Source organism: Silurus meridionalis, chromosome 10, assembly GCF_014805685.1.
Source record: "Silurus meridionalis isolate SWU-2019-XX chromosome 10, ASM1480568v1, whole genome shotgun sequence".
NCBI lineage: Eukaryota > Metazoa > Chordata > Actinopteri > Siluriformes > Siluridae > Silurus > Silurus meridionalis.
The window spans coordinates 26,691,699-26,705,319 of NC_060893.1; the positions used below are offsets into that span (position 1 = coordinate 26,691,699).

The following is a 13,621-nucleotide window of genomic DNA, read 5'->3' on the forward strand; positions in this document are numbered from 1 at the left end:
CACCGGAAACACACAACGACTAACGATTCATATTTTACAACATAAATTTATCACTTCATCAAAATATATATTCTGATTTAAAATAAATACCATATCATAAATCGTAAAAATTATTTATTTACGAATGCGTAAACACACAAGTCCCGCCTCCTTTTTCTATTCTAGCCCGCGTATTGGTCGATTTGCATTTGCGTGCCCCTTCTCTCAGGAATCTCATTGGCCCGCTTGGGTGTCCGTCTCCTTTTCCTGCGTTCTGATTGGACAGTGGAGGAAAAAAGACAGACGACTGTCCATAGCCAAATCAATTTCCTGGATTGTGTGTGTATGTGTGTGTATGTGTGTGAATTTGGGGTTTTAGAGTGTATTATTAGGTATTAAATGCATTATAAATAAATATTAGTGTATAATAGAGTGTAATATCAGCAGACAGTGTAGGTGTGTGTGTTGAGATGGGCTCGGTGTGATCAGCTGTCCGTGGTACAGCAGGAAACCTCAGAAATAGATTAATAATAATAAATCTGCAGTAGTGTGTAGTAGTGTACTCGGGGTGTAGTTGTGTAGTTGTTGTGTTTGTGTACTCGGGGTGTAGTTGTGTAGTTGTTGTGTTTGTGTACTCGGGGTGTAGTTGTGTAGTTGTTGTGTTTGTGTACTCGGGGTGTAGTTGTGTAGTTGTTGTGTTTGTGTACTCGGGGGTGATGGCGGCGGCTGAACTGCTGTCTGATCTGGACAGTCGCTTTTTCGCGGATAATCTTCTGACGAGTGAAGACTGGGGTGAGTCCTGATTCATCATTATACACTGTTTATTACAGCAGTCTAGTCAAAGGCATTGTTTATTGATAAACAGGGTTTAACTCGCTGTTATTTAGTGTCCATCCATTTCATACCGCTTCAGTCAACACACCGGAAATCCGAGAATTCAAACAGGAAATAACTAATGATTAAAATAAATTAATAATAAAAGAACATGTTCACTGAATAAATGTTAATACACAGAACATAGTGTATAAACTGTATAATAATAATAATAATAATAATAATAATAATACTTTAGCACTTTCCACACTGTTCATTGAACTTGCTCGTTACGTCATAACGCAGCAGAGGGAAGCTGTTACGTCATCGTCATTACCAGAGATGATCAAGATAAAATGATCATTTATGATTTTGTTTATTAGAAACACACCGGGACACCGGCTTACTCCATACCACTCTGTTTTCCTCTTTACGTGTTTCATTCCCCTTACACTACAGCTCTATCTGTCTGTCTGTCTGTCTGTCTGTCTATCTGTCTGTCCATATGTATGTCTGTCTATCTATCTATCTATCTATCTATCTATCTATCTATCTATCTATCTATCTATCTTTTTCTTTCTTTACTGTCACTGACACTGGAGACGTTATCAGTTTTATGTTACACTTCCAGCATACGAGTCGTTTGCACTGTTGCTGTAGAAACGATGGCGTATCAGATTGTTATTATACAACATGTGATGTGTAAAGCAGCAGTTCCAGATGTGTAATGGAGATGAAACACCCCTGTGTGAGGGTCAGGATCAGTGTCAGGGCTGCTGGGTTTATTTATTTATTTATTACTGAAATAACTCTGAGAGATCTGCGCTTGGAGAAAGTGTAACGACATGTCTCTCGTCTGTCTCGTTCTCGTCTGTCTCGTTCCCGTCTCAGATGCCTGTCTGTATCAGTGTGAGAGCATGGAGGAGGGTGAGGAGCGCCTGAAATATGACCCACTGGTGAGTCTTTTCTCTCTCACACACACCTACACCGTGAGCAGACGATGTCCTGAATATGTGTGTGTGTGTGTGTGTGTGTGTGTGTGTGTGTGTGTGTGTGTGTGTGAGCTAACATTACCACTTCTTTATGTCCTGTTTGATTCAGGGTAAAGTTCATGAGCTCTGATATCTCCATACACTCCCCCAGCAGGTTCCTCACCACTTCACTAGAGCGTTAGTGCTGGATCCAGCACTTAGCGATGTTTAGCGTGCTAGGCGAGTAGGCGTGGCTGATCTAGGCTGAGGATCGCTTCTCTGAGTAGAGGATCTGCTCTACACATAGGGCTGGATCCTACTGAGCCAAAAAAAAAACTATTTACAGACATAAATCAATTTAATCACCTGAATAAACAAGAACAGGAAGTTGGACCCGATCACACTGTTCAGAACCAAATCCTGGACTTTCTGTAGGATTCAGGATAAAAATTATCCATAATTTTACTCGGTGTGTAAAAACACCCCACATTAGCTTGCGTTTCAGAGCGTGATTGGTGCTAGCATGGGGTTAGTGCATGGATTAGCACCTAGCGAAACTGCAGCGGTCATGCTAGCTCTACAGCACTCACACTGGGTTTGGTAGCTGCTGGCTTTCTACTTAATAACCACTAAACATGGGTCTGGATTAGCTCTGGATCAGTTAAATTGTCCATTCTGAAGATTAGCTCAATCCTGGATGAGCAGGAGATTGAACTAGCAAAAGGAATGTGGTGGTTTTAGGATCAGGGCTTAAATCATTTTAGTGTAAGGTAATGATATTTCTGGAATGTTCTTGTATAGTAGAGCATCAAGAACATGGCAGGAGCTAGTGGTTAGCTAGTTGGCTGGACCTCCACCTGGAAACCTCCATCCTCTAGAGATACTGTGGTGGAATGTTGTTCTATAGATCACTAGATGTGGGTAAGAATCTCCCAAAGCTAGTTGTGGAGGATTATCTCCAGAGGTTGTGCAGTGTTTCGTGGTATTGGCGTTAGAGAGGTTGCAGAAGATCATCAGATCTTCTTCAGGCAGTTTTAAACCACAGGGCTGAAGGTGGAGGAGCCTTGACCCGCAAATTCAGAGCAAGTTCCTGAACTATTCCGCTGGAGCTTAGCTAGCTTTAGAGCACTTGTTAGCATGATTGGCACACACACACACACACACACCTCGTAAGGAACCAGGCGGTTCATTTGAATCCCAAATCATGTTCTCGGTACAGTAGGTAACAGGGTGAGGTTGATTTTTACAAGTTGATTTTAAAGTCATACACTGAATTGTTCCTCACAGCTCGACAATGACCTGGTGCTGACCCTTGACCCAGACAACCCCATGGCACCTTGGAAACACCTGGAGAACAAACTGCTAGAAGGTAAAGATCTTTGAGGTGGATCTGGGACTGGAATGTTGGTGTGAGACTGGAGAGAGACTGCAGCAGGGTGGATGCAGTGATAATGAACACACAAGGATTTCTGATGATGGTAGTGATGAAGACTGTGGGACCAGGAGAAGGTTTTGATGCCATGAATGAGATGATGTCCAGAGATTGGTGATAATGATGTTGGTGAGACGTGTATGATCAGTATGGAGCCTGATTCTCTCTCTGTCTCATTACAGGTGACATGACAGTTATGAAAGACGAGATGACAATAGCGCAGCCTCTCCCTGTCGACATGCGTGAGTGTCTGTCTGCGCGTGTCTGTCTGTCTGTGTCTATATGTCTGTGCGTCTGTCCTTGTCTGTGTGTGCGTCTGTGTGTGCGTCTGTCTGTCTGTGCGTGTCTGTCTGTGCGGGCGTGTCTGTCTGTCTGTGTGTGCGTGTCTGTGCATGTCTGTGTGTCTGTGCGTGTGTCTGTCTGTGCGTGTCTGCATGTGTCTGTGCGTGTCTGTCTGTGTGTCTGCCTGTGTCTGTGCGTGTGTGTCTGTGCGTGTGTGTCTGTGCGTGTCTGCCTGTGCATGTCTGTCTGTCTGTCTGTGCATGTCTGTCTGTCTGTCTGTGCATGTCTGTCTGTCTGTGCGTGTCTGTGCATGTCTGTCTGTCTGTACATGTCTGTCTGTGCGTGTGTGTCTGTCTGTGCATGTCTGTTTGTCTGTGCGTGTGTCTGTGCATGTCTGTCTGTCTGTACGTGTCTGTCTGTGCGTGTGTGTCTGTGCATGTCTGTCTGTCTGTCGTGTCTGTCTGTGCGTGTCTGTCTGTGCGTGTCTGTCTGTGCGTGTGTCTGTGCGTGTCTGTCTGCGTGTCTGTCTGTGCGTGTGTGTCTGTCTGTCTGTCTGTCTGTGCGTGTCTGTCTGTCTGTGCGTGTCTGTCTGTCTGTGCGTGGGTGTCTGTCTGTGTGTGTCTGTGCGTGTCTGTCTGTCTGTGCGTGGGTGTCTATGCGTGTCTGTCTGTCTGTGCATGTCTGTCTGTCTGTGCGTGTGTCTGTGCATGTCTGCCTGTGTCTGTCTGTGTGTCTGTCTGTCTGTCTGTGCGTGGGTGTCTATGTGTCTGTCTGTCTGTGCATGTCTGTCTGTCTGTGCGTGTCTGTCTGCACATGTGATTGTGTGTGTACTTCTTTGTGTCTGTAAGTGTGTCTGTGCATGTGTGCCTCTCTGTCTGTGAGTGAGAATGGGTGTGTGTGTATACATACACCTGATGAACAGGTGTAAATTGTCCTTCTGTTAGTTCTACTATCTTTATTGACTTAATTGATAAGTAAGGTGTGTGTGTGTGTGTTTTAGTGTTCCAAGTGAAGGCCGAGCCTCCGTCTCCTTCATCCTCTCCAGCCTCCGACTGCTCTTTATTGTCCTTACCTGAAGCTCAGGTACACACACACACACACATACACGCACACACTCACACTCACACGCACACACATACACGCACACACACTCACACACTGTTTGCTTTAAGACTTTCACTTCTGATACTACAGCTGTGAAAAAACATTTCCTCCTCGACTTCCTCCGTCTTTAATCTCTCTCTCTCTCTCTCTCTCTCTCTCTCTCTCTCTCTCTCTCTCTCTCTCTCTCTCTCTCTCTTTTCATCTTGCTATCTTCTTTCATTTCACATCCAGACCTTTATTTTGTATCCAGGATCTACCACCCGTTCTCTTCTGAGTGTGTGTGTGTGTGTGTGTGTGTGTGTGTGTGTGTGTACACGTAATACTCAAGTGTAAATATAGACATGATTGTTGATTACATAAATAATTAGCATTAAAATAATTTATTGTTTGATCATTTATAAATATGTAAATATTAATTAATACATTGTTATAATTAATTTGTTATAATTATTTTTAACCTTTTATGTAAATTACTTTCAGAATTACATTTTAATTAATATTTTTGTCTGCGATGCTATCATTTTTTTTCTACTCTTTTTGGAAAGAAACAGATTGATGAAGTTTAAAGTGGAATAAATATAAAATAAAGTGGTGATTAATCCTGCAGCGTCTCGTTGTGTTGTGGTGTGTCTCAGTTTCAGGTGAAAGGTGAGAATCCTCCCACGCCTCCTTACATGTACGGAGATGTCCTCTCACCCCCGGTGGGAGCCATGGAAGTTACCGTGGCAACCACAGTCCCGCCCCCTCACCAAGCTACATCTACACTTCCTGTTCCCACTGTAGCACAGACCACGGGTACACACACAAACACACACCTTACCCTTAGAGATTCTATTAATTTTTCACTGGTTATTAATGTGTGTGTGTGTGTGTGTGTGTGTGTGTGTGTGTGTGTAGTCAACACTGGATCTATTCTCAGCAGTAAACCTGTGCTCCAGCCCCGGCCAGTGTGTGTGGCCGCTAAAACTCTGATCCTGCAGGGAACACCACCAGGTACAGACTCCGCCCCCTCGAGCTGATTGGCTAAAGTCTCCACACTACAGAGTGTTGTGATTACTGGTGTGTGTGTGTGTGTGTGTGTGTGTGTGTGTGTGTGTGTGTGTGTGTGTTGTTTATTGACGTCTGCGTACTCTGCTGCAGTGGTTCTGTCCCCATCGGTGTGTTTGGGTTCTGCTCCAGCCATCGTTAAAATGGAGCCCGTGTCTCCCAGCATGCACTGCACCAGCCCTACGGCCCCGCCTACCACCAAGCCCATCATCCCAGCATCCTCTCTGCCTGGAAGCAACTGCAGCGACATCGATGTGAGTGTGTTCGTGTGTGTTTCAGAAAAGTTGGAACTTCCCATACTCCCGTATTTTCCATATTCCCGTATTCCCCACACCCACACTCCCATATTCTCCACACCCACATTCCTGTATTCCCCACACCCACTCCCATATTCTCCACACCCACATTCCCATATTCCCCACACCCACATTCCCATATTCCCCACACCCACATTCCTGTATTCCCCACACTCCCATATTCTCCACACCCACATTCCTGTATTCTCACACCCACACTCCCGTATTCTCCACACCCACACTCCCGTATTCTCCACACCCACACTCCCGTATTCTCCACACCCACACTCCCATATTCTCCACACCCACATTCCTGTATTCCCCACACCCACACTCCCATATTCTCCACACCCACATTCCTGTATTCCCCACACCCACACTCCCATATTCTCCACACCCACATTCCTGTATTCCCCACACCCACTCCCGTATTCCCCACACTCCCGTATTCCCCACACCCACATTCCCATATTCCCCACACCACACTCCCGTATTCCCCACACCCACACTCCCGTATTCCCCACACCCACTCCCATATTCCCCACACCCACACTCCGTATTCCCCACACCCACAATCCCGTATTCCCCACACCCACTCCCGTATTCCCCACATTCCCGTATTCTCCACATCCACACTCCCGTATTCCTCACATTCCTGTATTCCCCACACTCAGACTCTCATATTCCCCACACTCCGTATTCCCCACACTCCCGTATTTCCACACCCACATTCCCATATTCCCCACAGACACGCTCCTGTATTCCCCACACCCACGCTCCTGTATTTCCCACCCACGCTCTCGTGTTCCCCACACTCGTATTCCCCACACTCAATCTCCCGTATTTCCACACCCACACTCCCGTATTCCCCACAGACACACTCCTGTATTCCCCACACCCACAATCCCGTATTCCCCACACTCACACTCCGTATTCCCCACACTCCCGTATTCCCCACACTCCCGTATTCCCCACAGACACACTCCCGTATTCCCCACAGACACACTCCCGTATTCCCCACACCCACAATCCCGTATTCCCCACACCCACGTTCCCGTATTCCCTACACTCACACTCCCGTATTCCCCACACCCACGCTCCCGTGTTCCCCACACCCACGCTCTCGTGTGCCCCACACTCGAATTCCCCACATTTCCATATTCCCCACACTCAGACTCTCATATTCCCCATACTCCTGTATTACCCACAGTCCCTATTCCCCACACCCACACTCAGTCTCCCGTATTACCCACACTCCCATATTCCCCACACCCACACTCCCGTATTCCCCACACCCACACTCCTGTGTTCCCCACACTCTCGTATTTCCCACACTCTCGTGTTTCCCACACCCACACTCCTGTATTCCCCACACTCCCGTACTCCCCACACCCACACTCCCGTATTCTCTATTCCCACACTCCCATATTCCCACACTTACACATAATGATGACAATGGTGATAATAGAGATGATGATGATGGTGTTGATGGATATGATGGTAGTGGTGATGATTCTGATGCTAATGATGGTGGTGGTGATGATGGTGGTGATGATTATAATGATAATGATGGTGGTGGTGATGATTGTAATGATAGTGGTGAAGATGCTGGTGATGTTGATGGTGATAGTGGTGTGTTTAGAGGTTTATTTGACTGTCCTCCTCCTCTTTCCTAGATGAAGGTGCTGAAGCGTCAGCAGAGGATGATAAAGAACCGAGAGTCCGCATGTCAGAGCCGCAAGAAGAAGAAGGAGTACGTACAGAACCTGGAGGCTCAGCTAAGAGAGGCACAGCAGGAGAACGAACACCTGCGCCGGGAGAACCAGGCCCTGAGGATCAGACTCGCCTCCAAAGAGGTCAGATATTAATAGAGAAGGAGAGACAATCAGATACTCAGAGAGAGAGAGGGAGAGAGAGAGAGAGAGAGAGATGATCATGAACAGAAAGATGGATATCAAACTGTCTGTCAGATAGATGTCAATAGTGTGTGTGTGTGTGTGTGTGTGTGTGTGTGTGTGTGTGTGTGTGTGTGTAACAGGGTGCAGAATCAGGCAGCAGTAAGAGAGCAGTGTGTGTGATGGTCCTCCTGCTCTTCATCACCTTCAGCTTCGCTCCAGTCAGGTAAAGTTCAGTAAATTTTCTCCTCATGGGCTCGAGGTTCACAAAACCAGAGTGAAACACGCCAATGTTCTCCTCCCTCAGCATCACCGACAGGAAGTTACCGTCTGCGCTGGAGGAAGGGGAGGAGCTTCATCCGGGGAGACGCCTGCTGGTGTACGACCCAGGTCAGGTGGTGGACGACAGAGTGGTGGAGGACAGGCTGGACAGCGAGGAGGACACGGGAGAGGACAGCTGGAGGAGAGGAGAGATGGACAGAGACAACTCTGACACCTTTCACTTCAGGTTCCGGCTCTTAACACTCCTAATAATTCCAGTGAACATCATTAGATCTTTCAGAAAAACATTCTCCGTGTCTCTGTGCAGGAACGTCAGCAGTGTGTTTAGTGAGGTGAAGGATCTCGTCCTGCAGGACATCGACCGCCTCTTCTCCTCCTCCGACTGCAGACAGTTCAATCGCTCCGAGTCTCTCAGGTCGGCATGGCAACCGGGGACAGCACCCCCGACCTTCTCAAGTGGGTTATAATCACCAGAAGCTTATTTGTGTGTGTGTGTGTGTGTGTGTGTGTGTGTGTCAGGTTGGCAGATGAGCTGCGTGGTTGGGTTCATCGCCATCAGATTAACCGGAAGAAGTCGAACCGTAAACCCAAGATCGCTCAGAAGGCAAAAATAGCACAGGTGTGAACACACACACACACACACACACACAAACACACACACACACACACACATCCGGAGAAAGGGTTTCTAATATGGTTCCTCTCTTTGAGCTGTATTTAAATGTTTGCTTATACAGAGGAACCATGTGAAGATGTACCTGAAAGTCATGCTGAGAGTGTTCCTCTAATGAAAATGTGTTCCTGAAATGGTTCCTCTGGTGAAAACAGATCTGAGAACATTAGTGAGACGCTTCTCTGGTGGAAACAGCGTTCCTGAAATGCTTCCTGTAACAGACCCATGCTTCAAACGTTTCTGTGGTAAAACGTTCAAAATATTTACTCAAATTGCCAATGAAATGGTTTATGTGGCAAACGTTCTATCAAACATGTTCCTGTTATGATTCCTGAGGTAAAAAATCTAACAAATATGTTCCTGATATGGTTCCTGTAGTGAAAGCTCTAACAAATATGTTCCTGATATGGTTCCTGTAGTGAAAGATCTACCACAATCTTTCCTGATATGGTTCCTGTAGTGAAAGATCTAACAAAATCATTCCTGGAATGTTTTTTGTGGTGGAAACATAAAAATGTTCATGAAATAGATGTTGTGGTGCTATCATAAGACAGACAGTTTAAGAGACAGAAGGTCAAATGGAAGGATGTTCAGACAATCACACAGACAAACAGGCAGTTTGATGGACAGCTGAAATGAAACTATAGTGAAAGTTAAAATTTTACTGTAGCGAAAGCATACTTAAAGATGTTCTTCTGAACTGTTCTTTACTGTTCCTGAAAAGGTTCTTTAAGTGTAGACATGGTTAAAGTGTTCCTGAAACAGTACCCACATTGAAACGTTTCTGAAATTGTTTCTTTGATAGTACAAAGCTGAAAAAGTTCTCGTAATGGAAAGAATTCTTTATTGCAAATGTTCCTTAAAGAGTTTCTCAAGGTCAGAATTTACCACAAATGTGGTGAAATAGCTCCAAAATGGTTCTTTAAAAAGTTCCTTTAGTAGAAACTCACTTTAAATATTTGAAATACTCTGCAACATTGTCTAACTTGGAAAATGTTCCTGAAATGGTTCATCTGGTCCAAACCTTCCTATGTAGTTCCTTAAATGGTTCCTCTATTCCAAAACCTACGTAAATAGTTCCTGAAATGGTTCCTCATGTTAAAACGGTATGTGTATTTGAAACGTGTTTTTATCTCCTCCAGCAGAAAGCTCAACACCGGAAGACCAACTTCTCACGCTATCTCCCCATCGAGACGCACCGATCTATTGAGAGGTAGGACGACTGCTCATGCTTTTCAGATTAGTGTGTGTTAAAGGAGATTGTTATACCGATGTGTGTGTGTGTGTGTGTGTGTGTGTGTGTGTGTGTGTGTGTGTGTGTGTGTACAGTCAGCTACAGCTTTTACCCGGACCTGAGGTGAGCTACAGCGACTTCCTGGATGCCATCGATCGGCGTGAGGACACGTTTTACGTCGTCTCCTTCAGACGGGTGAGACACCGAGTGAGGAGGTGCACGTGCTAGCATGCTAATCAGTAAACACATAGAGGGTTATATTCTCTCTCTCTCTCTCTCTCTCTCTCTCTCTCTCTCAGGATCATCTGCTTCTTCCTGCCATCAGTCACAACAAAACTACACGCCCCAAAATGTCCCTTGTTATGCCTGCCATGGCCGTCAACGGTACACACACACACACACACACACACACTCGCCTTAATCATCAATCAGCTTAATTAATTCACCTCTTTACCTTCAGTAGTATTTATATCTTTGTGTGTGTGTGTGTGTGTGTGTGTGTGTGTGTGTGTGTGTGTGTGTGTGTGTGTGTGTGTTCAGAGTCGGTCTATAACTCATCTAAGGGTGGATACGAGCTCATGATGCAGGTGGACTGTGAGGTCATGGACACCAGAATCATCCCCATCAAATCTTCTGTGGTCCCGCCCTCGCTCAGAGACACACCCCCCAACCCGCCCTCACACCACAATCACCATGGCAACCACACACGGCAAACGAGCGGGGGCGGGGCGGCGGCAACCAGGCAGCCCCTGCCAGTCAGGAGGAGGGGGGCGGAGCTTTTAATCACACAATCAGGGTCCTAATGAAACTTAGACAAATGGAAACACGTCGGAGCAAACACACACACACACACACACACACACACACACACACAAAACAGTAGTGGTTTTCGCCCAACTCCTGCAATTCTGCTCCCGATGTTAAAACTGTCCAAACCTCGGAGATGAAGCTCAGTAACTTCTAAATGCTTCTAAAAACTTTAAAGTTACACTCGTTTCTATGGCAACACTGACACTGATGTTTTTGCAAGATCTATTGCTCCCCAAACTCTCAGGATTGTTATATTACGGGGTCGACAAACTCCGAGAGTTCCACAATACTGAGCACCAAAATCCCAGAATGCCACACTGTGTCTACAACCTCTCAGAATTCTGAAATACAGGACTCAAACTCCCAGAATTCAGCAGTACAGGTCCTCCAACTCCGAGAATTCAGCAGTACGGGTCCTCAAACTCCCAGAATCAGCAGTACAGGTCCTCCAACTCCGAGAATTCAGCAGTACGGGTCCTCAAACTCCCAGAATTCAGCAGTACGGGTCCCCAAACTCCCAGAATTCAGCAGTACAGGTCCTCCAACTCCGAGAATTCAGCAGTACGGGTCCCCAAACTCCCAGAATTCAGCAGTACGGGTCCCCAAACTCCCAGAATTCAGCAGTACGGGTCCCCAAACTCCCAGAATTCAGCAGTACGGGTCCCTAAGCTCACAGATTCTGTAGTACAGGTCCTCCAACTCCCAGAATTCAGCAGTACGGGTCCCCAAACTCCCAGAATTCAGCAGCGCAGGTCCCCAAACTCCAAATATTCCGGCATAGAGCCCAGCAAAATCCCACAATCCTGCTGTACAGGTTTTGGAGTTTTGTAAATGGGAATTCAGTGAAAGTCTAAACATCCCCGTATCCCCACGTGTTGCTCCCTGAACTCAGAATTCCGATATAACCGATTCTGTGAATATAACCAGTATCCTGTCATTATGCCCTATTGGTCTGCAAATTCCCAGAATTCCCTTCATGTCAACAAAATCCCGTTATTTTTCAGTATGGGTCAGTAAACTTCTAGAATTCCCTTGAATAAGGCATCAAATTTCCAGAATTCCTGTGAGATATTGAGGAACGTGTCGTATATTTGTTTATTTATTTTTTGCGATGCCAGTCACTGTCACGTGTTTGTTTTGTTTGTGTACGTGTTTGAGTTGAGAATCGTATCTGTTTATATTTAAATGAGAATTTTGCGATTGGTGCGAATGTCAGGAAAGAAGTGAAGCTCGGAAGCGTGTGGTGAACGTGTGCGTGCGCTCGCTACAGTGCGCTCTGAAACCGTAACGTAACCACTATTACCGCCGACTCGGCCTGCGATAGGGTGTGTGTGGGCGGAGCCAAGCAGGCAGGAAGTGACATCACCGCTGCGCGGGAAAGCTGAAGCAAACCTTGTTATGGAGGGCGTGTTGAACTGTAATATAGTGTAAATTCAAATGTTTTTTATTGGATAGATTTGCAGCTGCGAGAGAATTCCCGACTTTATCTGTTCATTACGACGTCATGCGCTTGTATATAACGCTAACGAGTGATCACGTGCACTCTTACACTCGTTCTTAACGTCACGTTTGATTTTTTCTTTTCTTTATTTTGCGTGTTTTCTTTTTTTTCCCCATCTAAAACAGGAACCGACATTTACACTATATGGGCCAGAAGTATGTGGACACCTGAGCATGAGCTCTTTTTAAACATCCTATTCCTCATTTAGTCTCCATTCACTGTTCTCATGAGCTCCACTCTTCTGGGAAGATGTTCCACTAGATGATTGTGGAGATTTATTCAGCTACAGGGGTGTTAGTAAAGTCAGGGAGTGATGAAGGTGAGACTGTGAGAAGGTCTGAGGTGCAGACCTTTACATTCACATTCATCCCAAAGGTGTTCAATAGTGTTGGAGATCTATAGCAGGAGATCTTCCACTCCAATCCATGGAAGGCTGATCTTCATGGAGCTGGCTTTGTGCACAGGGGGCATCGTCATGCTGGAACATTTTTTGAATCTCCTAATTCAAGCGAAGGAAAAAATTGATCCAAAGCTGTCCTACACGATTGTGTGTAAAACTTTGTGTAACAGTTTGGAGAAGAAGCACATCTGGATGAATACGGTGTGTGTGGTATAGTGGAAAGCTCCCAGTTGTTAATGGTCTCTTATCGTACAACATTCCATTCAGACTCCTCGCATGAACACGTTCAGATGGTTTTCTAAATGCTGATGTAAATACGCTTTTCACATTGTTTTGTAATAATTTATCAAATGAATCAGAAGCTGAGATTTTCTCAGTCACTTCTCAATCACTGCTCCTTTCAGACCCACAGGAACCTGCAGAACCCATCAATAAACCATCATCTAATTAACAACCTGTGTGTCTCTCTCTCTCTCTCTCTCTCTCTCTCTCTCTCTCTCTATATATATATATATAATATACAGTCAGGTCCATAAATATTGGGACATCGACACAATTCTAACATTTTTGGCTCTATACACCACCACAATGGATTTGAAATTAAACGAACAAGTCCAAATCCGGTGAACGGTGTAGGTATTACAACAGTTTGCATATGTGCCTCCCACTTTTTAATGGACCAAAAGTAATGGGACAGAATAATAATCATAAATCAAACTTTCTTTATAATACTTGGTTGCAAATCCTTTACAGTCAATTACAGCCTGAAGTCTGGAACGCATAGACATCACCAGATGCTGGGTTTCATCCCTGGTGATGCTCTGCCAGGCCTCTACTGCAACTGTCTTCAGTTCCTGCTTGTTCTTGGGGCATTTTCCCTTCAGTTTTGTTTTCAGCAAGTG

The 13,621-nt window shown here is 45.5% G+C and overlaps 1 protein-coding gene across 2 annotated transcripts; it reads left to right on the top strand.

Moving 5' to 3' along the window:
• Positions 1-274: 274 nt before the first annotated feature.
• atf6b (activating transcription factor 6 beta) lies at positions 275-13,170 on the top strand. 2 transcript variants are annotated; one of them, XM_046859911.1, is made up of 18 exons: positions 275-547; positions 620-771; positions 1,684-1,748; positions 3,051-3,132; positions 3,378-3,437; positions 4,478-4,560; positions 5,217-5,376; positions 5,479-5,574; positions 5,722-5,882; positions 7,601-7,780; positions 7,963-8,045; positions 8,127-8,327; positions 8,409-8,516; positions 8,621-8,720; positions 9,917-9,987; positions 10,104-10,203; positions 10,308-10,392; positions 10,549-13,170. In XM_046859911.1, exons 2-18 carry the CDS (start codon positions 696-698, stop codon positions 10,809-10,811), a joined length of 1,974 nt encoding a protein of 657 aa, XP_046715867.1. In that variant the 5' UTR covers positions 275-547; positions 620-695; the 3' UTR covers positions 10,812-13,170. The 2 variants fall into 2 exon arrangements, with proteins under 2 accessions (XP_046715867.1, XP_046715868.1); XM_046859912.1 differs by having other exon boundaries at positions 275-771; positions 9,920-9,987.
• The last annotated feature ends 451 nt before the right edge of the window (positions 13,171-13,621 follow it).

Coding starts and splice junctions, on each gene's coding strand:
- atf6b (XM_046859911.1), top strand. CDS start 696: ATGGCGGCGGCTGAACTGCTGTCTGATCTGGACAGTCGCTTTTTCGCG. Junction 1,749..3,050: donor GCCTGAAATATGACCCACTG/GTGAGTCTTTTC, acceptor TGTTCCTCACAG/CTCGACAATGACCTGGTGCT. Junction 3,133..3,377: donor GGAGAACAAACTGCTAGAAG/GTAAAGATCTTT, acceptor GTCTCATTACAG/GTGACATGACAGTTATGAAA.